The sequence below is a fragment of the Kryptolebias marmoratus genome, linkage group LG20, assembly GCF_001649575.2.
Source record: "Kryptolebias marmoratus isolate JLee-2015 linkage group LG20, ASM164957v2, whole genome shotgun sequence".
NCBI lineage: Eukaryota > Metazoa > Chordata > Actinopteri > Cyprinodontiformes > Rivulidae > Kryptolebias > Kryptolebias marmoratus.
Window position 1 is genome coordinate 11,357,521 of NC_051449.1, and position 27,948 is coordinate 11,385,468.

At 44.7% G+C, this 27,948-nt stretch overlaps 1 protein-coding gene across 4 annotated transcripts; it reads right to left on the bottom strand.

Annotated features, from left to right (window-relative positions):
• Positions 1–600: 600 nt before the first annotated feature.
• On the bottom strand, positions 601–27,307 carry per2 (period circadian clock 2). Of its 4 annotated transcripts, none has more exons than XM_017422542.3 (25): positions 27,177–27,307; positions 23,827–23,917; positions 21,382–21,935; positions 14,705–14,797; positions 14,460–14,611; positions 13,596–13,717; positions 13,310–13,511; positions 12,510–12,561; positions 11,925–12,067; positions 11,673–11,751; positions 11,484–11,590; positions 11,245–11,398; positions 10,916–11,030; positions 10,556–10,705; positions 10,376–10,466; positions 10,107–10,278; positions 9,630–9,754; positions 9,226–9,432; positions 7,748–8,011; positions 6,486–7,384; positions 6,032–6,148; positions 4,089–4,296; positions 3,561–3,768; positions 2,149–2,299; positions 601–1,804 (listed from the first exon to the last, which is right to left on the bottom strand). In XM_017422542.3, the coding sequence occupies exons 3-25, from the start codon at positions 21,828–21,830 to the stop codon at positions 1,589–1,591; spliced, it is 4,476 nt and encodes a 1,491-aa protein (XP_017278031.1). In that variant the 5' UTR covers positions 21,831–21,935; positions 23,827–23,917; positions 27,177–27,307; the 3' UTR covers positions 601–1,588. The 4 variants fall into 4 exon arrangements, with proteins under 4 accessions (XP_017278031.1, XP_017278030.1, XP_017278033.1 ...); XM_017422541.3 differs by having other exon boundaries at positions 10,107–10,281; XM_017422544.3 differs by lacking the exon at positions 9,226–9,432 and having other exon boundaries at positions 10,107–10,281.
• Positions 27,308–27,948: the final 641 nt, after the last annotated feature.

Here is a 27,948-nt window from a genome sequence, read left to right on the forward strand (position 1 = left end):
CACTGGGTGTGTATTTACAACTGATTTTGGAGTCACCCCCATAATCAAGATGGCCGCCTCAGCTTATCAACATTTACAGACACCGAGCTGAAGCGTGGTAGTAGCTGAGGAACTCTAGTTACTGTGAAAATAAAGAACCAGTAACGTAGATGTGAAAATTAGACAGTTTTATTATAATAAATTATCTTCATTAAAATAAGGACAAATAACCAAAGGTGCTTTTTTTTCTCGTCTGAGTGTGCTGGTGCAGAAAGCTGAAAGGACAAAGTGAGGAAATGTTCACAGAAGTGGTGTCGTTTCACATCAAATCACAGCGTAAACTCCAGGCACACGCTGTCTACAACATTCCTCCATCGGCCTTTTTGAATCGGTCACTTTCAAACCACATCGAGCTTCGAAACAAATGTGGATTACATTACAGTGTCCATCACTTCTTTTGGTCCTGTTTGGTTTAAAAGCAAGACTTTTTCTTTAAGCTTTAAAACATATAATCGTTTTTTTTTTTTTTTTACCCCAAAATATAATAAATTTGTAATTACATAAATGGCTACAAACATTACCACAGAAACACAGCAGCTTCTTTAAACACGAGGCAAAAAAAAAAAAAAGAGACGCCTTTTGTTTTTGTTTTTTTCACATTTGACACAAATGCTGCGTTTTTCCAAAAGCTGAAAGAAAATATGACCACATTAAGCTTTATTTGGTAATACGTGGCTCCAGACGGGGGGGAGGGAATTAAATAATAAACAGTTCACTGTGACTCGATGAAACTGTCCGACTGGGTTATCAGGTAAGTGAAGGCAGCACACGTGTGATCAGTTCAGGTGCAGCGGTCTACACCGTCGCTGCATCCCTGTGGGAAACTCTGCACGTTTTTTTCCTCCTCTGCACCCCCTGACAGCTCAGATCAGACGTTTACATTACGACCGCTGTGCACCAGTTCGGCTCCGAGAGGTAAAATGTGCTTCACATGTAGTTTAATAGCGCGCTTTGCTTCCAAAGAAAGCTGGGGTTTAAAACCGGTGACAGACACCTGGAGCCAGAGTGTAATTGGCAGAAATATAAATTAGTTTATGCAAAATGAGGATCCAATTCAGAAGTTTCTAAACTTTTTCCGTTTTCATCCATTTCGGCCCACAAAGTGCACTTGTGCTCATTTGGTACTGATTTGTTCAGTGTGTATAAACGGCAGAACCGACTGAAACTAATCTGTCTTTGTAAACCTCCCCCCTGCTGCCACTGTTCTGATGTAACCGAGGAAACTTCCTAAAGTTCAGACTTTATTAGAGCGCCGTCTGGCCGCTGTTCGAGCGCATGCCGTTCCCTCATCGGCTCCTCCGTCTCCTACTCAGTGCAACTAAATGCTTTCTAGGTGCGACGCTGCGATGTGCTACAAAGAGACAAATGAATAAATATACAAGGTCACCGAGCCCAGCGAGCAACAGAACAATCCTGCTGGGTGGAACGTAGTTTGACGTTCAGCACGTGTATTTACATCTTACAAAAGCACGGACTGTCCTGTGAGACAGAGAAGGCAGCTTCCTCTTTTAAAGTTTGCTCTTCGCAGTTCGGCCGAGACACAACCCCGTTAGAAATCTGCTCCTCGTCTTGTTTCGTCTGCCTGGGCGCCGAAGCTTAGAGGGGAGGCGTGGTGGGAGACGAGGGCCGAGTTCAGGGCCTCCTCTCCAGCTCGTCTCTCTCCTGTCTCCGTATCGCCGAGGTCCAAGTCGGGCTGAGTCTCTGCTGCTCCTCTTCCTCCACCTCCTGCTGCTGTCTCCAAGGGGCTGTCACACCAGGAGCATCCCTGCAAACCACACACAGGAGATAGAGAAACTGCCTTTTCTGCTAAATGACTTTTTTGGAGTTTTCTGAAGAGGCTGAAAGTTATTAAAGCTAAAAGCAGCCAAACAGCAGCTGAAAGTAGCATAAGAAGACAGAAACTGAGCACGTACGCTGAGCCAGATATCAAACTATGTAATTCTATGAGGAAAATATTTGAAAATAAAGTGAAATATGTTGTAAAGTTACAAAAACCAGAAGCTGTAGCACCCATCTCCTCACTGAGTGGAGCAGTTTCATACTAGAATGGCAGTAAATCAAGATTAAGTGTTGCATTGAAGCGAGAGTTGTTGTTTTTTCTTATTCTACCTTGACGTCTATGGCTTTGGGTAAGCCTCCCTTCTTGAACCAGGGGTGGACCTCGCTCAGCTCCTTCTTCTGGTCGTCAGAGAAGCGGGGCTGGCACCCCTGCAGCAGCCGCATCTTCTCGCCGTCCTCCCTGAGCACGCTCTGGATGTCACTGCAACGCACAGACAACACGTTTCAGGAGAGGCTGCAAAAGATGGGCTTCGAATCAACCCCTCGGGGGGAAAAAAACAAAACCTATTTGACTCGTGTTTCATGGTTTTAGACAGAACAAACACCTGTGGGGCGTTGATGTTCCTGTCAGGCTGCTTGTGTTCAGAAAATATTTGAAATGAGGGCGCCACCAAGTGGTAAAAAGATCTCCCTACAGCTGAATCTAGAGCTGTGTCACTGGAGGCCTCAGTGTTTGTGTCATCCAGGCTGAAACTTTTTAGAAAAAGAAAAATCCAGCCTCGACAAGACTAGAACAAAAAGGTGCAAGTCTACTTTTATTACGGGGCTGGGGGGGCATTAGGTAAAGAAAAATCATGTAAGAACTGCCATTTTTGCTAGAACAGCAAAGAATTCTGAACACATTTATAGAAGCTCGGTGTTTCCCAGCGTTAGTGGCTGCAGTGAGTTTATTTCCACATTATATCTTCTTAAAACAACTAACTAAATTGTGGAGATACGGCATGAAATATCAAACGCCCTTCATTTGTGAGGGTAATGTCGTTTTATCGCAGCATTACTGCTTTATTGTTCATTGATAGTCATTTTTAGGACATGCTGTCACACAAATTTGCTGTAATTCCATAAAAAAAGCATTTTTGTCTATTTTTTTATTGTTTAAGCTGAAATTGCATCAGTCATTACATTTTAGGTTGAAACATTAATTCTGTCTACAACAGTAAAACAAGAAAAGTCAGCAGGGAGGATACGCCTCTCCTCTGCACGCCCAGTTTTAAGGAAAGGACATCCTACAGTCTGAAAATCAGCGAGTTACACAGACAGTAAAACTACCACACCAGTAGGATCAGAACATTATTTTAAATGAGACACAACCATGAAAAGAGATTTTTATTTTAGCCCAAACAACAAACGCTGCAGTGCCAGTGCAGGAGGTAATGTGGGCACGGCTGATCGATCAGAGAGTGGTTTATAACACGGAAGCAGAAACAGATACGTCCGTCCTCCTTTAGGACACGCTCAGCAGCTGGAGATTCGCTGCGACTGCAGACTTTGTTTATCAGATGCTTTAGTTCAGATGTGTAGAAGAAGAAGATGGACGGGAGGGGAAACGAAAGCAGACTTTGGGGGTTGTTTACCTTCACACTCGCTTAGCCCCAACCTTTCACAAACAAACATGGCCGCTAACACATGAAGCCACGGCTATCTGTTCCCCTCGTTGGCTGCGTCCGCGCCCTCCCACTCACCGCGACGGCAGCTCGTAGGTCATCATGACCTTCTCGTCGGCGTTGGCCATGAGCAGCCACATCGGGTCCTGCAGGACGCACTTCACGAAGCGCTCGCTCCGCTCCGCCTCCGCGGGGCCTCCCTCGATGCCGCGCGAGTGACCTTTGACCTTCTGGCTGCTCTGAGACGAGTCCACGCTGCCGAAGTATTTACTGCTGTTGTTGCTTCCTGACAAGAGGCAAAGAGCGGACGTTTCTACAGTTAAACATGATGTCGGAGAATATGTAGCTATATATATATATATATCACTTTTTTTATTCAGACAAGCTTATAAATGTCTTCTAGACAGAATTTTAGAAAGCCTGTACCAGTAATCAAGCTATTAAAGCATAACAGAGAGAGAAAATATGCACAAAACCTTAAATCAAGCAGTTTAGAGAAACAGTTTATTATTTCCCTTTAATGTTTTCTCCTGTTTATGCTGTTTTTTAGCAGTCCAGTAAGAATAAACGTGGACGTTTGGGTGATGATGAAGGTTGCGTGCCGACCTGAAAAGCTGCCTGATGTCTGACTGGTCGACGTCCTGCTCTTGGACATGCCGCTGCCCGATGTCCCACAGCCGTTGGACCCCGAGCCCATGGACCCAGAGGTGGCTGAGCCGGTGCCCGAGCAGGAGTCCTCCTGGAGGATGATGTCCAACATGTCGCTGGACGTCGAGTTGGCGTCGCTGTTGTTGGTTCCGTCGTGTGAACTCCTCTGCAGAAACACACACACACACACACACAGGATGGACGTGACATCGTTATCAGTTTTGCTTTTTGGGAATAAATTTCTGTTTGTCCATGAAGTGTCGGCGGCAGCAGAACTGACGGTGCAGGTCCAGTACACACAGTACTGATAAAAGTCTGAGGTCGTTTCTTTACGCTCTCCTGTAACCTGTTAAAACGGTTTTCTGCAGGATTTCTGCTTTTTCGCTCATTCTCTGCATGAGACATGACAAATTTCAGAGGACTATTTTTTATTTTTTTGTTAAGCCACTTCGACTCAGACAACTTAGCAAAAAATATATATACATAAATTAGATTTTTAGGTACGTTGCTACCAGCAGTCTGTCACATTTCTTCAGTTCAATCAATGACAGATACCAAAAATAACACAGTTTGACAGAAAACAAAGCTATTAGCAGAAAACCTGACATGCAGTAGATGATCAGCAGGATGATGCATCTCTCAGCTCCTTTGTCAGGTCTCTGCTGGATTTCTTTTTAATTATTTCAGATACTGCTCATCTGCAGTCATGATCAGGCACAAGTTCTGCCAAATCGATACATTCACAACACTAAGGAACACATACTGTCTGTATTATTGACACAGATATTAATGCTTACTTTTACTGCCATCATTTTAGTTCATGTGTTTTATTTTGCATATTTATTGTGTCATAAGGACAATTATTTAGAAAAGTTCTAGGTAGGAACTAATATGCGGGATGTTGGTTTGCTGGTGCACATAAGGGTGATGCACCCCCTGGTCAGGCATGAAAAAGCTTAACAAGTGGCAGCAGGAAAGGCCTATTTAAGTTCAAAGAGAGTTTGTGAATGTCTAAAATGTTTATAAGAACATCAATTCTACCTCTTAATAAGGGTCAGCCAGCGAGGTATGCTTTCATGTTATGTATATCATTTGTCTTTATTTTATTCATTGCAGTATCTCATTTACGTTTATGTTGTATTTTAGTTCGACAATGGCGTAATGTTGGCAACAACATGGTACTGTAATGATACAAGTCTAATCTTCTACACTCCATAATAAAGCCGACTAAATACCATCAGTGAAAGAACTCCTTACTGATGTCAAGAGGAGGTGGAAACAAAACTTACTGTGTTGACACTGAACACATTGGGGCTAATGAGCATCGAAGAAGTTAAACTGCAGTCATGTGTTTTATATAAAGTCTTATAACTGTGTCGGAGCAAACTACTCAAACAGGCAGCGGAAACTGAATACAGTCTCTGCTCATAGAAGGGCCAGGAGTAAAATGACTGCCAACGCATAAAAACATCATGCCCAATGTCAAGCACGGCAGAGGAAGCATCATGGTGAATGCTCCAGCCTGAGTCCCGACCTCATTTAAGACAGAGGCATGTTGTCTCGTCACCTCAACTAAAAATAAATTAAAATGCTTTGAGACTATTGATGACAAACCTCACTGCTGCCTGTATTTGTAATTTAGATTTAAGACAGATGTTATGAATAATTTCAGTGGCTGTGTGTATTCCTGCAAGTATTCACGCCGAATATTTCCCTTGTTGCCAGCTCCTTAATGTTCCCCAGCCTGGGAGGGTAACGTAAACCCACGCCGGCCTCATCTTAACACTGAAAGTGCAGGTTGAAAATGCAAATCGAAAGGTGAATATAGAAAAGAGAAACGTGTGTTTTTTTGGAAGGAATGGGATTTGACACAGGTGGAGCTTTTCGGGTGATTTGCCTACCTTTTTGCTGCAAGCCCCCGGCCTAGACCACACTTTATCCCAAGACAAACCCTCACAGACACAGGATGTGGGCTTGAAATACAAGGGTCCTGGTGGACCAAGGAGACTGAGAGAGGGCTAAAGGGTGTAAGGGATAACGATATCATTAACACCCAGGGCCACATTTTTACCTAAGGAGTCTTGACTGACTTTAAGTTACACATGGCATTGCAAATCAACAACAAAAGGAACCTGTAGCTTAAAAACGTGCAGATTTGGTTTCAAACCGTGTAATGATGGGACTAAAACCCCAAATGGCTGAGACATTCGACTGAAAGTCCTGGGGAAATATATCCCAACCTGTCTAACCAGGTTCAAACAGCCAGATCGGTACATTTCAGTGTTTTTTGGTCACTGTGGGTGAAGGAGAAGGAGAAGAAGAAGTGAGGGAGGGTTAGTTCATTTCTTTCTTTACCTGCTTAAGTTCCCTTTCCTTGGCCTGGATGCCGCTCGCTCCTTTCTCCCTCTCGGCCATGATGTTCCCTTGTCCTCCTGCAGAGAGCGCCATGCTCTCCTGCCTGTCCACGGACAGCTCCAGCTCCAGCAGGTTGAGGGGCGAGCTGCAGCGCGAATGAAACAGGGGCGGGGACGCCGGGCCTCCGCTCTCACCGGACTGCGGCGTGGAGGAGCGCGAGTGGCTCTCCATGTGGGGCTTCGGGGTTTCAGACGGCGCCGGGAAGTAGAACGGCGGCGGCAGGTAGCTCGCTACAGGAGTAAAATGGTTCTGAGTGCTGAACTGATTCGGACCACTGAAGAAGGAAGGCGGAGACGTGAAAGGACCTTGTTCTGGATCAAAAGGCTGCATTTGGGTGGGGATGCCCCCCAGCTCTGGCACTGACGGCGGTGATGGATGCCCGGGGCTCATTAGAGGATATAAATAATTGGGGAGCACTAACACCACAACGGGGGTGACCATATGAGGGGTGTACGGAGCAGAATGAAGGGACGGGAGGCAAGGAGGGTCTTGGGTACCCGGGTTATCCCTAAAACCTTGTGGAGTGGCTTCTGCCTGGGGGGACGTGGAGTCAGCTCTGGGGGGAACCTGCAGGGGGTAGCCTGGCATCACGACGGGATACGGCATGGGGAACGCGGACTGTGAGGCATCGGAGGGAGACCACAGGCTCTGTTTGAGGCCGGGGTTCGGCTGAGGAGGCGGAGGCGGAGGCGGCTGCTGTCTGTGATGGGGCGTTGCGCTGCTGGCGGACGCGTTGAGCTTCGCCCTCTTTGACTTGGTCTTCCTACTCCGGGACCCTCGACGCGCGGCCGGCTCTGTGCTCGGTTCTTCCTGTTTGCAGGGAGGAGCGGCAGGTGCAGCTGGAACGTCATAAAGAAAAATTAGGAAACGCTGAATAACCTTGATTCTCCTGTACAATGACAGCTACAAAACCAGTGTAATTGCAAAGTAACATATGTGACCTGGAAATTTGCTGAAATATCAGGTAATAAATACAGTTCTGTTCAGGCAGCTCGTACAGAAATTAGGAAGGTTTAGAGTTTAATTGGATCAAACTGTCCGGTAAGAGAGGCCTATCAAGACAGTCAGAGTGTGATAGGTGTCTTAAGTCCTTAATGTGCAGAAATATGAACGTCACATCGCTATTTAGTTCCTGTGGGTTAATAGGGGAGTGGGAAATTAAAGTTGAAGTGATAAGCCAGCAGACTGGCGTGTAGTGGTACCATCGGTGGTGATCTCGTCTCTCTGGTGATCCAGAGTCTGAGAGCAGTTTGCCTGGAAGGCGGCGAGTCCCCGAAGCTCTTTGATGCGATACAGAAAGGCCTGCTCCTCCTTCTGCGTGTGAGCCGCCAACACCTCCTTAGTCAAGCCCAGCTTCTTGTAGGGCTCCCGCTCCTGACTGGGGGGTGACACGGCTCGAGGGGGAGCGCCGAGGTTGTGGATGGACTCCGCCGCCTCGCCCGCGCCCGCCACGTCCTCCGTGATCTCTGCGAGGGACACAGCGAGACAGAGGGCGTCAGCGCGTCGTGACGAGTGACGCAATGCAGGTTAGAGGCTCGCATCGAAAAAAAAAAAACAGGCAGCGGCTCCAGACGCCCCATTTTAGTCATTTAGCAGACGGATGTATCCAAAGTCACAGATGAGGAGCGGCGTTCAAGCAACAGAACAGTAAAAACTCTGCTGTTAGCTGCGAGTCTGCGTGTGTTTCAAAGACAGCGGGTAAGTAGATGCAGGACAGATGCGAGTTAGACAGACGCTAGAGATCGAATGAGCTTGAAACAAGTTTATCCCCACACCCAAACACATTACATTATAATCATTTTCTTATACTGAGTGGAGAAACGTGAGCCAGATGCCACTTTTTTCTAAAAAAATGTATCAAAATCAGACTATAAAGTGAGTACTAATCATTTAATATGCAGCGCCCTGCAATGAGGAGCAGATTTCTGTAGTATTTATATTTTAGATTTAAATTTAATACATTCTGATTTACAAAAATAAATCCATACAGCCATTTGTCTTTCTATCCATCGCTGTCGGAAACCGTTAATAACATGTTGTGGTTTAGTAAAAATGTGAAACTAAATCATTCAGTAGGTATTTCAAGGCTGTGGCTGTTTGACAAACAGTCCATTAAAACACTGATAACTGATGTTTACAGTCCAAAGCCTGCAGCTGCGATCATGTAGTCAGTTTAGTTATTCTACGTAAAAATATTAAGCTTTGCTCCGTATTCTTACAGTTTTAGGTCAAAATTCGAAGCTTATAGGCTAACTCTGGAAATCCTGCAACTGTCTGAGCGCAACAAGTAGAGCTGAAGAAAAAAACAGAAATAAAGGTTTGAGGTACCACTTGCCAAGCAAACAAATATGCAAACATAAAGGCGCAGACACATAAACATGGAAATTACAGCGCTGTGAGAAACCATTTGCCTCTTTTTAAAATTTTTTTTTGGTAATTTCATTCTTTGATATGTTTCACACTGATTTAGGTCCCCAAAATATAGCATGAAGACCGGGAAAAGTACAATTAGGTTTAAAGATCCTTTCCAATGACTTCATTATGAGCAAATAAGAGCCAAAAGGTTTTCAAGTTGCCACATAAGAGCACCTGCATTTTGTTTGCCACCAGTGTTTCAGTATAAATAAAAAAAACATGAAACAGTAGAGAGATTCAGACAGGAGGTCAGTATTTTGCACACCTGACTCTGGCTGAGGTTTCTTGTCCCCAACATGCACTATAGTGCTACTGTAGCTACACTGGCTGGTGATGGACACCACACTTTCTGGTTTGTTCGGAACGGGTAGGGGCATCGAGGTGCCCACTACCGCAGAGGGCGCATCACCGGACTTTTTTTCAGGGTCATCCAAAGCGGAGAGACCAGACTGATCCTTCAATAAGGCTGGTTCTGCCAAAGAGAACAGAGAACAAGAGCTACTGATAAAAAAAAAACTGGCACGTCCAAGTGTGAGAGAGAGAAGTTGAAAAAGGGAAGACTGTGAATGCTTTATGAGACGGTAAGTTTTCTTTGAGAAGATAAAATAAAACAAAAAGGAAAACACGTCTCTGTTTTACTTTAAGCGCGTGATCTGCGGCGTCGCGTACCTTCAGACGCCTGCACGCCGCTCGGGTCTTTCTGTTTGTCCTCGTCCGAGTTAGAGGAGGTGGTGTTGGAGGACGACTGGCACTTCCTCTTCATGATGCCGGGAGTGTTGTAGCTCTCCAAGTACCTACAGGAGCCAGTCACAACACAGACGTCAGCTGAAACTACTACTGCAGTTACACAAAAGAGCGCAAAATAACGCTTTCAGTCAAGTCTACATGTTTCGGATTACTGAGAAAAATTTCCAATAACTTCAAATCTTAGCTCTGCTGCTCAGACAAAGAGGTTTATTCTAATTTTGCTGATCATTTGTCTGATAACCAGGCAAAAAGGTAGTTTTATCCACACAATTAAAACTATAAAAGCTTTTTAAGAGATGCTTTCTAGTTAAAATATACATTCTGGTACTAAAAGTTCTGCTCACATTGATTAAAAAGCAGTAGTGCTTCTCAAAAACAGTTCAGTCTTTATCTGTGTACCTGATAACACTGTCCAGACAGCTGATCTGCTGGTAGGAGTAAACCGTCTGATCATTGAGGGACAGCTCTTCCTGGAAGGAAGCTCTCCTCTCCTCCACAGATGCCTCCCTCCAGTTCAGAAGATGGGCCGAGTCTTTGGGTCGCACCACCGCTTGGCTGTTCTGGACAGACTCTACTGGAAGAAAAGAAAAGATCAGGATTTAAGATCTGAAAACAGAAGCGAATGTCACAATAACAGGGATATTTCAAAAATAAAATAAAGGACTTACTACCGCTGCTTTTCTTGTTTTCTGACTTGATCATCTGCTGCTCCTGGCTCTTCTGCAGGTGGATTCCCTTACAGATTTCCTGAAATGTCCGCTGCGAAACAAAGAAATTCGGGACATTTAGTTGCGAGGTTCAGACAAAGGCGTGCTGCGATTTCGGACGCGTTCCACGTGTTCCCTCACAGGTCTGCTTTTGCCCCTTGGTTCTCCGTCTTCCTGCTGCATGCTGCTCCCGTTGCCATTGTTCAGGCTCTCACTGGAGGAGGTCATTCCCTGAAGGTGGTCGTTGCTGTTCAGACTACTGTAGCCGCTGGAGCCACTGTTATGAACCGGCTGATTGCAGATACAAACAGGGGGGGGAAGGGGTTTAATAATAAAAAAACAGATGGAGACATGTCTATTTCCCACTCAAATGAGTTATTTTACTTTGATTTCTACGTTTATTTTTAAATTCTAATCTCTTTACTGTAAATTAAAGCCTCTCTGACTGATTTATTCGCTCTTCGCTCCTCTATGAGTTGTTTCATTTTGATCTTGTCTGACCTGCAGCAGGAGCCGATGAATCTGCTCGGATATCTCCTGGATGTCAGAGTCCATGGTCTTCATTCGGCCAACGGCTGAGACGGGGGGCATGAAAATGTCTTCATTCATTGGTCCCCTGGTGGGGGGAAAAAAACAAAAGAACACAGGAAGACGCATAAAAAAGTTTCAACGTTTAAAATGCCTTCACTTACTGGATGCTTTAGGTGTTGAACGGAGATATTTTATGTATATAATTAAACTTGAAGGGGTAAGAGCCTGAACTACTGATCCTTAAAATGGTGGATCACTACTCGGTTTTGGTGTTGAAAGTACTCAGGAGTAAAACTCACATGCGGACTTTGTGCCTCCCGATAACAAACGAGACCTTTCGGCTCCAGGGATTCACAAAGCTGGACCAGCTGGTGTCTAGGATGATGTATTCTCCGTTTTGTGCGCAGAAGCGGATGGACGAGTGGTCAAACGGCTGCCCTGCATACTGAAGGACTGCAGAAAACAAATAAAAAGAAAGTGAAACAACAATAACGTGTGATAAACACGGATTTCTCCCCGTTCGATCTGGTCGACTCACGCTTTCTGTGAATGGCCAGCATCACCTGGCGGTCGTTGGGATGCAGGTGAAGGAGGACCGGGGTTCCGATGAGATCCTGGGGCAGATACCCGAGGAGAGGGACCGCCCTGGTGCGTAAAGATCGCATCACGCCCGTTAGCCTCGTGCATGCAGGAAACGAGCGACAACACGAGGAATTGAACGCCTTACCTCTCGTCTACATCCTGGAACACACAGCTCGGAGTGTGTGTGGTGGTGAAAATGCGTTTGTCTGTCGGAATTCTGGGAGCTGTGAGAAAGGTTTTAAAGAAATATTCCTGAATATTTCACATTTCTACTGTTTATATTGGTGCTACTAGTGAGCTACAGTAATTATCATGAAACTGTTTGCAGATTTTTATCAGACAAATAAAACAAATGTTACTAAATAACATTTTTCCTGTTATTTTTAAATAGCCTCACCGTCATATCCAGAATGAACCCTCTCAGCCAGGAGGAGGCAGCAGAACTGGTCCTCAGCGTGAACCGTGTCCTGGACCTTCATCAGGTAAGGTGTCATACGGAAAGGGTAATACCGCAGCTCACCCTCACACTCCTTACCCCCGCTGAAGAACAGACAGGAAGATACATTTAACCCAAGGAAGCCAGAAAAGTACATCTTAACCAAGTGTGTATAAATAGTCTACAAATTGAACAAATAGGGGCACTCTTTAGCTATTTTTTTAAATACTAGATCTGAAGATAATAAAAGAAAGTGATGCATGTTGATGGGTTCTGCTGGGAGAACAAAACAAGCTGAGGCAGATCATTTAATTTTACATTAGGTGACAAAGACAAATAAAATCTGTGTAGCGCCTGAACGAATGCGATGCGTACTTTTAGTTTGTGCTTAAATGTATAACACCGACCTGGAAAAAGCATCCAGTTACAACTTTTACGCTTATGATGTCACAAACCAGTTTAAAAGACCTCAGCGCTGGAGTGAAGGCATGAATATAAACGAGCAGCAGGTGGCCCGACGGCGTGCACGAGGCAACACAGACCCACCTGATGCGACAGAAAAAGGACTTTTCCTGGATGCAGTCGGAGGGCGATGACTCTGAAATGGGAAAAGAAATGTTTTCATTCAAAGGCAGGAAGGCTGTCAGGATCTGGGCTCCTATAAGTGAATGAGGTTTGAATAATTTCATTAACAAAAACATCATTTCAGAGGGTCAGACCTGCACATCCTGTGTAAGCAGTGAATTTAAACAGAGTCAGGTTCCTAATTTGGTGCGTTTGATCGTAGTATTTCCAAGAAGGTCAAGGCAACAAGGGGAAAACGCAGCTCCAGCTGTGTTAAAAAGGTAAATACTGACGATACCGAACATTAGTTGTTATAAATAATTCTTTTCCAGTTGTGTCCATCTGTTCTTTCAGGCTAAACTAAAGAGGTTTTATAAATAAACTGGACGTAATGTGCCGTACTGAAGGCAGGAGGAGACGTGTTTTTAAGCAGATTTTAGAAAATTGATCTAAGTGTCATCTGACTCAGTGCTCACTCTGTGATTTCACACAGTGGGCAACAAAAAGCACTTTTCCTGTTTGTTCTCATATCCCAAAAAGAAAAGAAAAAAAAAAAAGCCATTAGCATTCCTTAAAATAAAAATGCATATCCCCGCCATTTTGCAAGCTAAAGTTTTAAACAGAGTAGGAGCTGAGGATGACTCTCACCTGCTACCACACCAAATTTGAGCTTGTTATCTTTAAAACTAATTGAATTATAACGATTTTCTGTCTGCTTTCCAAGGTCAATTAGCTGCGACGGTCACCTTGAACTGGGTTGAGTCAGTATCTAGTTGTGGTACCTGCTCCGGTGCACATGCTCCAAGAGGGCAGGCGGTAAGGAGTCGTGAAGCTGTAGAAGACGCTGATATCCTGCGGTATCAGAAACTCCACGAACTTCGAGTCCTGGAACACCTCCCGCTTGCAGTTGAGGATGGAGGCGGCCTGGTCAGAGATGTAGACGATCCTTCCGGTGATCAAAGATACCGCTACTGCGAAAATATCCTGTGGATGGCACACGCATTTCGAGTTGAGCACGGATATTTGCTGTGCCTCAGTTCGCCGTTAAATAGAAAAGACGACTCTCACGTTGTTTTTGAGGGTGTATTCAGAAGTGATGCTGTCTATTTCCTCTATCGTGTAGGAAGAAACGTCCAGGCCTGGAGGCTGGCTGTCGTTGATCATCAGCAGCTGGTAATACTCCTCATTGGCTGCAAGAAAGGAGATACGTTTTGTTTCAATTTGGTCAATACACGACACAAAAACAAGGGGTATTTAAAAGAAAATCAATAAGTAATAATCTAACTACAAAGACAACACACTCAGACAAATGTCAAAGACACTTTTAGCTGGAGAAACTGTGTTTTCTGCCAAAATGCAGTGAGTTCTGAGCGCTGAACGACTTTGCTGAAGAAGCTGAAAGGAGCAGAACGCTGCCTAAAAGCTAAAAAAAAAAGAGCCAAGCTTATTCCAAACAGAGCAACGTTTCTGAAGGAACTGAAGAGCTCCTAATGTATTTCTATGGGGGAAATATTTGTAAATGAAGTTAGATATTTTAAAAAGTATAAAAAATACAAAAACCCAAAAGAGTCATCCCCCTGTCTCCTGAATGAGCTGAATGTTTTGATATACAAGTGGCTAAAATAGCATAATGTTTTAGAGGTAATTAGATTGCAAATAATAGAAAAAACAGGAAAGCAACAGTGTCAAAAAACATCTGAGTGACATTAAGATATTCCCCATTTTGTAAAGCCACGTTTTCCTGTAGTACTGAAGCTCCAACCACCTGTTTACATCTGCAACCAACCAGAGAGTCCTAATTAAACATTCAATGTTTCTTCTGGCTCAAGGTTTTTCTGTGAAGCAGCCTTGAAGGAAAAGACACTTTAAGGTGAAGTCAGCTAAATCTGGAAAAGATCGACTAAAAATAGATCGTCAGAAGGCACTACAGACCTTCCACCTGTTTGACGCAGCGGAGGGCATACTTCAGGGTGTTCAGGGTGGTGGACTTGTTGTGTTTCTTGTTAGCCGGCACGTGACGCTTCAGCTCTTTCAGGATTTTAATCACCTCCTTCTGCGTCTTGGCTTTCGCGGACTCCTCGCTGCTGCAGGGCAGACACGTGGACAAGTCAGAGTGTCAGTTTGTGGCGCGGAGGGAGACAAAAGCTGAAACGTGAACGACTGTGACGCGGGCTGACCTGCAGCCGCTGGTGGACGGGTTGTCCTGCTCCGAGCTCAGCAGACTGTAGGCGTTGGAGCTGCTCGGCGGAGACGGACTGTGGGAGTTTGAACTGTGCAAGGAGAGAAGAGAAAAGATGAATGAGCGTCTGCAGTGACGAGTAAAATGGCTTCTATTCCAGGCTAAAAAATAAAAAGAGAGAGCCACAGGTTTTCATTCAGCCAGCCTCCTTTTGAGGCCGTTTTCACCACATTAACCAGCGGTAGAATAAAAAAAGACAAAATGTTCACACCTTTTTTTTTCTTTCTCTGAAGCACAAATCCGTCACATGGGTTTGACATGCATCTGAAATACAGAAGACGACAAGTGTGCCCACTCTTGCACTTTGGAGTGCAGCTAAAAAACAACTAATAATAAGTTGTTCTTTTTGTGTCCCTTTGTGACAGCGGAGTGGGAACAGCGTGTGTGGACGTTTTACGTCTCATTTAGGGGCCGAGTCACAAAAGAAACCCCTGCCTTCAGCCTGAAGTCTGCCTCGCCTTCTTGAAGGGCCGAGGCTCAATGGGCGCGCGGCGTGAACGCATGAAAAAAAAAAAAAACACAAGGCAAGAGCGAGGGGTCAAAACACAACCGGGGGCCAAGGCAGCTGCAGCTCTCAGCTCCCAACTCTCGGATTTAGAAAACAAATTAGCAGCTACTTGACTGCTTTTCCTCCCGTCTGACTCCAACTGCTCGACAGCTCCAGATAACAGGAGATTAATAAAATAAAAACGGCACTGAGTCAGCATAAAAAGTATGGATAGAGTATTTTTAGTAGTAATGGCAGTAATGGTTTGGCCTGTGTCCGTCTGTGTCTGCCGTGTTAGCAAAATATTGATAAACCACTGGACGGATTTTAACATCCTGACCGAATTTTTTCCAAAATCATCAAAACTGAGTCAAAGATTTGCAAGAAAAGTTCATTTTAAACCCGTAGAGATGCTATTTAACCTAACTCCTGGAGTGCCTAAATACCAGCTGCGTGGAAATTCTTACATTTAGGCCATAGTGAGCAACTTGTATCTGCTGGGAAAGTTTTGGAAAAGGCCTTAATGCAGACCAAAACGTTATTAAATTAATAAAACCTTGCAGTAGAGGTTTAAAAGGCCCAGCATGTTTCCGTGTTGGCCCGGTGATCGTAAGAGCGTGTATCTGATCCAAGGCATTACCTAGAAAAGCTCAACACTTCGCTGGAACGCGACAATCATTAGCCTTCAGAAACACTGACTCACTTTAACGCAGCTTAATGTCTATAACAAGCTTACCGGGTCTAAAGAAAACCTAAATAGTCGTTCGTAGCTCAGGTGGGTCTCTCCGGGAACCCCGCAGGTAGCTTCAGGCTGAACAGACTGAACATGTAAAAGAGGCTGAGACGATTTATCAACACCTGACAATACGGGGGAGACGTCTGTCTCAAAAAGAAAGAAGGCGCGTCAGAAAACCCCATTTTTATTGGTGTTTATAATTTTAAATTTTACGTATCTGCCTCAGGGCCACACAGCACTTCCTGTTGTGTACACAGACTATTAGCAGATAGGCTTAGTTAAAGTCTATTAACAGCTGCCTGAGAAAGTGACTCGCCTATGCTACAACTCAAGCTGCTATAATTAACCTCATTACCAGCTAAGAATAGAGGACTGTGTTCACAAATAGCCTCGGAAAGCTCAGGTAGTATCTAAATCTGCTGAGAATAGGCTCCCGTCCCCGCAGAAGGCAACAGCTGCTTTTAGGACTCGACGGTCTGGACGGGTGTTAGTTCAAACTGCAGTGGGGGAGTCTGTAAGTCCCGGAAACGAGTTACATAAAGAGAGGAGGAAGAGAGGACGCTTCTGTCTCCGGCTGAAGCGCGGGGGGAGGATCAGAGCGAGGGGGGTCGGGTGAATGTGCTTCTCACGGTGGGACATGAGGGACATGTGGGACATGAGGGACATGGGGGACGTGAGTGACACAGTTAACCATCTGCATGTAAATATGGCAGAGAGGAGCTCCAACGGGCTTCTTTCACCGGGTCTCTGTGGGCTTCTTTTTGCCGCCCATTCTCTGGGCTGATTACGAACGCAGCGATGAGAAATAACGGGTAAATGTGTCACAAACAAGGCTGTTCAACCAGTGACCAGCTGGGTTTTTGCATGTGCACTACTTCTACTTCTACTTCTACACCCCCCGCTGATTCCTGTTGGAGCTCACTGGCATCTGGGTAAGGAGAAATAATAGTTCAGATTTTGAATCAACTCTTATTATTTGTTTTTTTTTATCAAAATGCCCATAACTTCATAATAAACCAACACCAAAATGAATGAAAAGCCTGTAGATTGGTTTCTTTCAAATAAAACAAAGAAAGTTTGTATTATTTTTGTATTTGGTTTAAAAATATAAAATAAGCTCAGCGAGTAATCGTGAGCAACTGCAGGAAATTGTACTTAGGTTAATAAATAGCTCCAGGTTTGTTTGTATTCAGAATACCACATTCCAGACTCAGTTATACATTTTCAGCCTCACATTATCTGGTTAGGTTTGCATATTTTAGCCCTTGAGTTTATAAAGTGCACAGTACCTGGCTCAGTTCATCCATCTCAGTAATCGGTGCGCTTTAATCAGCAGCACTCATCTGACAGAAATGTACGACCCGACGCAACCAAAGTTACCGTTTTCAGTTTAAACAGCTCACTGATCAGATGGGATGAAAGTTGTGAGTGAACAGTTTTTTGTTGGAAAATTATAAATTTCTCACCTCTAGGTCACATTTGTCGCAAATACGCTGTTTTGAGCTTAATTTCTCTGCATTTGTATTTTTTGCATAAATGTTACCACCTACATTCCTGAAGCGGTTGCTCAGAAACACCTGTTCAGCAGGCAGCGTGGCTTCACGGCGAATATAAATTCATCCTTACACAAAACACTGCCGTCAGGCTGGGAAACACCTGAAACATTCTGTAGGTTGCTGCAAACAAGCAGGGAAACTGATATACATCAAACCCAGGTCCTAAAACAATACATGCATCACGATATGCAGTGATTGTTATTTCAAGCCAGTCTTGTTCCTCTCTGAAAGTGAAAACAGTGACCGTAACCACATCTTATCTGCAAAAGGTGTTTGTCCTTACCACTAATCCTTTCCTCTCAGTTTGACGCAGAGAGCAGAGGGGAAAAAAGAGCCGTAATCGACTGTAATTTGTTTGAAAATGTGGCCCACATCCTTTGTGTGGCCGGTGCTCCCAGGATGTCGCGGACAACTGAGAATGTAGGGAGAAGGTGCGTTCAAAGACACCTTTTTTTGTTTTTCTTTAAAAAGTTTTAAAGTTGACGTAAAAAAAAAGAGGAAATCTAAGCTCAGTTTAAAATACTTTCACACTTAGTGACTCACTATAAATTAACATCATGTAATCACCCGCAGACTTTCATGCCAAAATTCAATTTTAGGATTGATTATTTTATCTTGAGAAATGAATAAGTTGTAGCCACTTTGTTTAAATCCTCTCACCCATGAGTACATGTTGTGAGTGACTCCCAGCTACTAACACATCAGATTTCAGCCCAGTTTCTGTAAAACTGATGGATCCGTTTTGTATTATTTTAAGGTCAGTTAGCTGTAGCAGCTGTCCTGAATCGGGCAGATTTTGTAAAAGTTCATCCACTGATTTCTTTCTGTAGGTTTCATTAAAATTAAATCAAACAATAATGAAGTCTTCTCAAAGACAGCGAACAAAACTGCAGATTAAACCTACAGATCAGTTGTATTTTGAAAATTTCCTCTTAACAAAGAGGATTCTGTATCTACATTAGACTGTAGGCCTACATTGTTTTAATAAAACGTCAGAATGCAGACAGATATATGATCATTATCATATTTATATGATAGTTTTAGGAGCTAAATTATATACAAGAAATAACTTTTCATTTCTGTGCACTGAAAAAACGCCTCATTTTTATTCACGTGAACACCCACATGCCATCAGAAAGTCTGATCCGACCAGCCAGGCCGTGTGCTCGTCAGGCACGCAACCATTGCTCCTCACCTGCGCACATGTTCGCAACACACACCTCACCTCCATCAATACCCCCACACACCCCCACCCCTCTTCATGTGAGCGAGAAAGCGCACCCTCACTCAGCACCTACGATAGTTAGGGTCAATATACAACAATTTTTTACCAAGAGATGAGCTGAAATAGTTCACAAAGTCAAATATACAGTATATAGACAGCGTGCATATTGAGGTTTAGTCCTGAAACATGTGAAAAATGAAAAAGTTTATCTGAACTAAGGGTTAAAGGAGGGTAATCAGCAAGAGGGAAAGGGAGGCGTAAGAAAACGTTATCCTGTCTGCAGATAAGGGAAGCAAGTGGCGAGGCGGAGACCATTAAAACAGGAAGAAGGAGTGGTTTTACAAAGAAAAGGCCTGGATTTAAAGGACCGTCTGAGGCAAGCGAGGCATGGCTGAGAGTGAGGGGAAAGACGTCAGAGCCTGCAACTGGGTTGCTCCACCCAGAGACAAATAGACATAAACAGTGCGGCGCCATGGTAACAAGAGGTTGGAGAGCGTGACACAACCCATCTGGCCTTGAGGTGCAGCCAGCTTCCAGCCTCATGGATGACATCAATTCGTTTTTATTTTTTTTCTACCGCAAGCCGTTGTTTTCCCACTCTTTGCGCCGGTCGTCTCCGGGGCAAGCTGCGCGGCGTGCGAGCCTATTTCTGGCCACCGTGAGGAATTTTGAATCTGCTGTTTAGTCCCGGTCGAGGAACAAATCTGCTCGAACACCTACAATCGAATGACGCAGTTACAAACAACCCTTTGAAAAAAACGCTTTATGCTGTATAAGTGAAGAAGCGTAAACCTAGCACGAGTTTTTAAAAGTGTTTGAGTCGCAGCAGAAAACGGAACATTTCTTCTTAAAAGCAAACAATAGCACTGAAGCCGAGCACCAGTACTGCAGGAGACTAAGTGACCTGTCAGGGTTTAGTATTCATTTTTATTAATGATTATTTTATGCCTCCTCCTAATTTAAACCCCTTCTTGCCAGAAAACCACCAGCTTCAGTCTTGTGTGGCCATGTTTCACGGTTGAGGCCAAACTGCAGCAGATAAAAAGAGATAATGGAAAAATGCAAAGCAAAACTAACAAGTCTGACAAGCATATCTGAGGATTTTTTTTTTTTATGTTGCAGACTTTTTGCTATCAAGATGGAAACACAACGCACGATTGCGTGCAAGATACTCTCTGCCAAAACAAATCAGCCCCAAACTGCCCCCCCCCCCCGGAGACCAGCTCTGACTGATCTACAGATCTACATTACTGAGGGATGCTCTGATGTTTGTCGAAGTGAACGAAGCTCGTTTAATTACAACTCTGTTAACGTCGATGTGTTGATGCGTAGGCTTACTTTTGATGGCATTTGTATGAAACGTTCACCCGGCACTGAGGGTGCGTCATTAAAAGCGTCGACATTTACAAGCGGACGTTTAGTATTTAAATTTGCACGGGGACACTTGTGGCGAGAGCAAACGATCAAAGCGCGTTCGTTATTTATTTCAAGGGAACATCCAGGCCAAGAGCTTGTTGGCCACCACTGAAGCTTCGGCTAACCCATCTGCTGACGTTAGTCAGCGCTGATAAAGACGTCCGGCCCTCGTAGCTACATTTGTTATGACCTAAAATGGTTTAAAAAAAGACAGAATTGTTTATTTTTATGCGGTCCATATGAAAATACCGGCGTTAAGCATGAGGGAGGATGAAAGAAAGCATAACAATTATAACTTTTCCAACCGTGAATGCTGACTTCCTTTGAAATGCATGATTTTAGATTTTCATTTCAGTGACTCAGACCAAGAACTGGGCTGACTTTAATGAGGTTCTGGTCCTGATTTCTAACCCATGACTGCTGCTTTGATTTTTCTGCTGACCTGGCAGGCAGATGTCTACAGCTTCAAATGGCGGCTTGCCTTTGGCCCTGCGTCCCAATCGCTGCCCAGCATATTGGAGGCGAATGACTGTGAGGATTAATCAGCACGCCTAATTATCACCTGCCGCCAAAAGGCCAAGGCGAGCGGTCATGTTTTGACTCTCTGTCTGTTCTCAAAATACCTCATGAAGCACTCGACGAATTTTAATGAAACTCGCAGATTGTAATGATCTGATGCACATCTATGATAACTTTTAGAGTCAACCCAATTCAAGATGGCTGCCATGGCCAACTGACCTTTAAAAAACACAGAAACGACTACAGCTCAGCCAGTTTCATAGATATTGGCCACCCACAACTAATCAACGTTAGGAAACATAAAAATTCCCATAATCTACTCAAATTTACAGATACTGAACCTGAGAGTCATCCCCAACACATACTCTGAGTGGGACATTTTAGGGGATTGCATGAGGTTATGTAGAACATTCTTTTTAAGGTTTGACCAAGATGGCTCAAAGTCCATCCCTTCTCAATAAAAGATGACCTTAGTCTAAAACTCTGGCATGAAAGATGACGGGCAATATGCATTTCCTTAAGGAATGACCTTACATTTTTTGGAAAGCTTCGGTTCAGGAGAACAGGGCTGAATCAAAGTGTAGATTTGATGCCATCCATACCTGAACTGAATAACTTTTCCTGCCTGAATTATTGGATGAATCGCAACAAACTAAATGGTAAAACCCTGGCCTACCTCTTATTGCTCTCAGAAGACTCCAATAGGGCCGAGTCCTTGCTGTTGCCATTGGAGCTGCCCACCGACTCGTGGCCGTGACTCTCGTTCCCGTGGCTCTCGTTGCCGTGGCTCTCGTTGCCGTGCGATTCGGTCCCACTGCCGCTGGACCCGCTGCTCTTCATTTCCACGTCCTCCTCCGGGAGCAGGCGGGAGCGCGCGTTCTTGCGCATGTTGCGCGGCGAGCCGGCGGGGTCCTGGCCGCTGCTGTCGCTGCCCTCCGAAGGCAGGCCGAGGTCGGGCCCGCCTTGGCCGTAGCCTCCCACCCAGTGCAGCTGGGCCATGGAGCTGCAGCCCGAGGCGCCACTTGAGATGGAGCTGCTTGACGTGGAGGCTCTGCACCCCGACGCTCCATCCTGGTCCTCCTGCACCGGGAAGCAGTAGGGCTTGGAGTCTGAATCCTCGGACATCAGGAGGAGCGTGGTCCTGGACTTGCTCCAAGGTAGTTAGCAGGAAAGGGAGCAATCACTCCATTTTCACAGGGGCAACAGTGAAAAAAGGGCAAAACGACTGATCTGTGGATAGAAGATAATATATGTTAGTAATAAGTGATCCTTTTATATATTTAGAAAATAAAACCTAACATATGCATAATCAAATCCAGTGAATGTATTTCAGTGAAAACAGATTTAACTATAAACACATTGATGTCATTACAGCTTTGAAAATACAGCTTCTTTGTGGACATGTTTGTTAGGAAAGTGAATTTTAAAGCCTCATTAGGTAATTCAGTAATTCAATTTCTGTCTGTTTATAGATGACACAACTTCGACGTGGCTGAAACCCAAGTCAAAAATTTCTTCCTTTTGTCTGGCTTCAAATCGGAGCACATCAAAAGGTTTGACCCCTGACCTCCGAGGAGCCCTGCAGATATCTCTCTGATGCCCTTTAAAAGCAGCGGCTCGGTCCCTTTGACCATTTCAAAGGACTTCTCTCACCTAGGAGCACAGAGAAAACTAGACAAGATTTATCTGGCCGTCACCAGCGGACAGCGTGGATCCTTGTCCCATTATCTGCAGCCTTGAATGAACACGTGTCGCGGCAAAGCGAGGTTTCAGAAACGGGAAAACGCCGGATTTCCAAAGAGTGTCCACCCGAAATGGGTGATGCATCGAGCCGTTACGTTTGGAGCACCGACACTGGTGTGTTTGGAATAAAACAAAAGGAACGCTGGCTGGCAATCACGTCATGAGATCTGAGATGTAAAATAGTTCCTGACGTGACGGGAATTAAATGGACTTGGAAATAAAGAGAAGTGTGAATTTACACCTGTGGTTAACAAACAAACAGACAAACAACCTGCTGAGGAGGTGAAGCAGGAGCGATTTGGAGATTTAACAACTTATAATGGAACTAAAATAGACCACCCTGACAGCAGCATGTTCTGAAAAGGGTTTACTAGATCTGCAAATCCCAGTAGCTCAAACGAACAGGCAGTAAGCACCGGTCTGGTTCATAATGACGTGTTATTATACTAATTATACCAAAGTTATGTAACCAGCAGACATGTAGTAAAGTAGCCGAGTTCAGTCACTGCAAATTACATCTGAACTCTGTTCATTCTATTCAGAAATTATCTGGAGTAACAAGCAAGTAAGTGATCGCTCTCACAGTCGTGTTTCTAAGCAACACAAGTGCTCGTATTTGACCTGGAGTTAGGTGAAAAGGGCCCCGGCGCACCTTTAACTCGCCTTTGTAACGGGGATAGGCGGATTTTTTCGATTCACCTGAGCGTAACGGAAACGTGCTCTTAGTCCCACGAGTTTGTTTTAAGCATCGAGCCCGTACACGCAGAAGCTTTCGTCTGTGCGTCACTCGTGGCAGCCTGTGCGATGAAGCGTTACGGATTTGGCGGCGGCAAACCTCGACGCCGTGGCTCCAGCTTGAAAACAACGAGGTGAATTAACAGTAGCGAGGCAAAGAAATCAATAATTAACAGTCCTGTAGGTCTTATCAGGTGACAGATAGCAGTGATACGCATTCGCCTGTCTGCTTATCACTGACCTGCAAAAAAAAAAACTTATTTTAACAGCCAGCGCTGCCAAGTGAACTGGGTCAGCGTACAGTCTGTGAGCGAATGATCAATGAGAGACAATCAGAAGTGGGTCCTGCAGTTTGGAGACTAAACAGGAAGAAAAAGTTTACGATGACTCATCACTTGTGCCACTTTATGAGATGCCATCTACCGTGTAACTTTCTGATAGGACATCGCCGAGGGAACGTGCTGCACAAAAAAGGTGCTGCCCACAACTTTTATTAAGGAGACTTTTTTAAATTCTTTTATTCTCCTATTTACTTAGTCGAAAGTGCTGCAGAGGCAACGAATGCAAGCCCGGTCCAAAGATTAAGAGCTGCCTGACAATGTGTCCAGTTGCTAAAGTCCAAGAGTTCGCGCCGGTTACCAACCTGCCAGACTGTCACCTCGTTTGCTCGCAGTCACTCCAGATCTGCTGACTCAGCACCAGGAGACAGAAAGAGAAAGAGGCAGACAGCGGAGCTGCAAGAGAGGCAGAGAAAGAAAAAAAAACGTCAATGTGCGTGATAAAGTTCTGCAGAGAGGCAGACGGTAACCGGATATTTGCACAGTCAGCAGTTTAAAGAAGCGAACCGTGGGGAGTATGCATTATTATTATTGTTTCAAAATAGAAAAAGACATGGATCAAGTGTTTTAAAGCCACAGATTCCACATAACTTAATTAATAAAGAGGCGCATGTAGCTTTTATAGGGTGTTTGACTACCTGCATGGTACCTATTTGTTTTGTGCCAATAAATAGTTCAAACACAAGCAGACAGTTGGGAAAAGTCCAAATGAAATTCCAAGCTGTAGAAAGCCCCAGCATTAATAACCAGGAATCAAATATTTAGTCTGCAACACGGAAATGTTTATGAGAAACTCTAACGTGCGACGCAGATTTCATTAATTTGTTTGGAGAAGCTAAAAGTGATTTTAATTCATCTGCGAGTCATTCAATTACAGAATGAAAGTGTCGATTTGACCACATATTGATTTTCTCCTCCACCCCTGCCGTCTGATAAGACCCTATAGACGTCCACCTCTGCAGTGAGGGTTTCTGAGGTTAATTCGACCGACTTCTTCTCAGTCAATAAATCCATCCCACTCAGCTGAGCAGCTGCTGGAAAAGAAAGCGGAGGAGACAATAACATGGATTTCCTATTTCTCTGTGGGGAAACTGCCTTTCAGGTCAAACCAAATCACATCACAGAGGACCTCGCCTCTCAGATTAAAGATTTCTGCAGAGTCCCTTCTCAGCTGTCTGACTCCAACTGGCTTTGGATAATGATACGAACACAGGCACAGCTAAGACACTATATTACCAAAAGTATTCACTCCCCCATACAGGTCAGTGAATTTAGGTGTTCCAATCCCTTCCATGGCCACAGGTGTACAAATTTAAACAACTAGTCATGCAGACTGCTTCTACAAATATTTGTGAAAGAATGGATCACTTTCAGGAGCTCAGTGAATTCCAGGGTGGTACCATGATAGGATGCCAGCTGTTGAATAAGTCTACTAAATATTCCACAGTCAGCTGTTAGTGGGATTATAACAAAGTGGAAGCCATTGGGAATGACAGTAACTTAGTAGTAGGCCTCGTAAAATCACAGAGCGGGAACAGCAGATTCTGAGGCTCATGGTGCACAGAGGTCACTTACGTTCTGAGCCAAGTGTAAAGTTTGGTGGAGTGAGGATTATGGTGTGGAGTTGTTTTTCAGGAGTTGGACTCAGCTGCTTAGTTACAGTAAAAATAAATTTTAATGCTTAATACCAGGACATTTTGGACAGTTTCATGCTCCCAACTTTGTGGGAACAGTTAGGGGATGGCCCCCTCCCGTACCAACATGACCAGTGCACAAAGCAAGGTCCACAAAGACGTAGAGTTTGGTGTGGAAGAACTTGACTGGCCTGCACAGAGTCCTGACTTCAACCTGACAGAACACCTATGGGATGAATTAGAGTGGAGACTGAGAGTGGAGATGAGCTCCAGAAAGAATGGTCCAAAACTCCCAGAAACACTCCTAAACCTGTGGAAAGCCTTCCCAGAAGAGCTGAAGCTGTTATTGCTGCAAAAAGTGGGCCAACATCACATTAAACCTTATGGATTAGGAATGGGATGTCACTCAAGTTCATATATATGTGAAGGGAGTGAATACTTTTGGCAACATCCCCTGGTCAAAGTACACAGCGTCTGGCAACCAGCCTGGAAACTAAATAACTGCATTAAGGCGAGAAAGGGAAAAACAAATGTCTAACAAGATAAGAAACATAATACAATTAAAGGCTATAATTTGCTCTTTTATGTTCATTTTGATGCAATCAAGCTGCTAATGAGAACACTGCTGACGCTTTGCTTATATTTCACAATCTTTATGGACATTGATGGAGCGTTTAAAATAAATCACTTTATCGTTAAGTGGTGCTATATTAAGGCGCGACATGAAACCACTGGAGGTAATGTCGTCACCAAGGTGGCACGTTAAAACAGTCTTTGTTATAAACAGCAGTCTGTAAAATGCTTTGCATTATCCCTGTTCTGCAAGAGACAGATCTTCTGTGTGCAAAGATAACTTATTTAGTCAAATCAATACATCCAACTTAAACACATCGCAATACAGCCCGTGCTTGTGCTTTTTAATAATCTTTGAAGTATCAGAGAGCAGGTCAGGGGTAATTTCCTTCCAACTAATTTAGAGAAAAAATATCCTTTTTGTGCATTCAGAAGAGTCCAAAACACCTGATTTAGGACAGTTAAAATGAAGAAGAATCCACATGAATGACATTTTGTGCATAAGTAGGGTAAAAACAAGTCCTCCCAACCTGTGATGAATCATTTCCTGCAGCTTTGAAAAGTGACAAACATATTTTTTAAGCTTTTGTCTCTCCTGTTATTTAGTAACAACTAACTATATCCTGACTGGGCGTGCAGCACAGCAGTGAAAACTCCTAAATGTCAGAATCTCTTCTTATTAATTATTAATTAAGCTGACTTCCCACAGAGCTGATCAGCAGAGTCCATCTTCATCTCCTTTACGAGCTCCAGACTCTGTTCGTGTTGATGTTTTGGCTCTGGAACCCCAGACTGAGGGCTGCTCAGACGTGTTTCACAGTGGGGGGTGGGAAAGTTTCCGCTCTGCAGGACTTTAGTGTCACAGGCAGAGCTGTGACGTCACTCCTAAGTTGGCATTGGGTGGAACTGAATTGTTCCCACAGGGCCGTCTTGTGCTGCAGCTGTGGGTGGGTGAAAATCAACAAAATAAAGAGCTCTAAATGTGTTGTTCCCCTGCCAGCCCTTCGCGTGCGTCAAGCATCTCCTCCTCCCCTCCCTCCCATCTAGATAACAGATCTTTTTTCACCTCCTCTCCAGTTTTGCTTCACTAGTTTTTCTCTACATCCAGCCGTCCTGTATAAGGTGGCTTTAAATGAATGAATGGATGGATGGAAGGATGGACGGGTGAATTCTGTGGCTCCACATACCAAGAGTCGGCTGCCACGCGCTGCTGCAGCAGGCTTTATGTAAGGGGCTCGTGTCGGAGTTTGCGTACGACTCTCGGACAGCACAGACCACGCGCCGTGCTTCAGAAGTCACTCTGACGTCACCGTCCCGGTAACGCCGTGACGGACTTTCATTCATGCAGCGCCACCACCCCCCAAGTTAACTCACGAGCGCCCGTCCCGGGTGGACCGGTCTGGAGCGCACCGTTACATCTCACGCGCACGAGTTAAAACTTCACCCACCTCAGCGCCGCCACTTCCTGCGAAGTAAATAAAAATCCTCCTTCTTCTTCTTCCTCTTCTTCTCCGCGCTGTCCCGACGAGCTCCGCGCTGACAAACTCCTGCTCCGGTATCCACACACACTCTGCCCCAGAGAGACAGCAACGCAAGCGATGACCTCATAACGAGCCCCCATTCACAGGCTCCTCCCACCGCCGAGCGACGATTGGCCCACACGGCCTCCCCGGCGAGTCGGACCAATCGGCGCGTAGGTGGCGGTCAAAGGCGGGGTGACGGGGCTGCCGCTCCGCGCCGTGATTGGCTCTCACCGCTGTCAGTCGTTTTATGTAAGGGTGGCGGAGCTTTCACATGGAAACCCATGGCTACTGCGGGAGAGAGCAAATCACTACGGCGGAGATGCCGGCGAACGAGTCTGTGGCAGCGGTTGGCTCAGAGAAGCTCAGCGCTGCCCTGCTGTTATCTAAAAGGTTATACAAGTGTCTGTGTGGCAATGTGGACGAACTGTTAGTGCGCAGCCACTGGCGTCAGCACCAAATAACCCCCCCCCCCAAAACTTTCTGCTCTGCAGATGTGATAAAATTCAAGGTCTCCTCAGACGGTTATCTAATTTACAGCCATCATTACGTAAAAAACGTAATCACATCAGTGATATTGCACTTACATTGTTTGTGGTATATGTTACAAGACACGGAGCTCTGCAGAGGTGTTTTGACCACAAGTGAAATGATAAAGCTGTTGTTGTTGGTAGTTTAGGGTGATCTTAAAAAACATTAA

Excerpts from the sequence above, each read along its gene's own strand:
- per2 (XM_017422541.3), bottom strand. The coding sequence starts at position 21,830 with ATGTCCGAGGATTCAGACTCCAAGCCCTACTGCTTCCCGGTGCAGGAG. Across the intron at positions 13,718-14,459 it reads CTGCGTCAAACAGGTGGAAG|CCAATGAGGAGTATTACCAG; the intron begins GTCTGTAGTGCC and ends CCTTTCTTGCAG. Across the intron at positions 1,805-2,148 it reads CCAAAGCCATAGACGTCAAG|GGATGCTCCTGGTGTGACAG; the intron begins GTAGAATAAGAA and ends TGTGGTTTGCAG.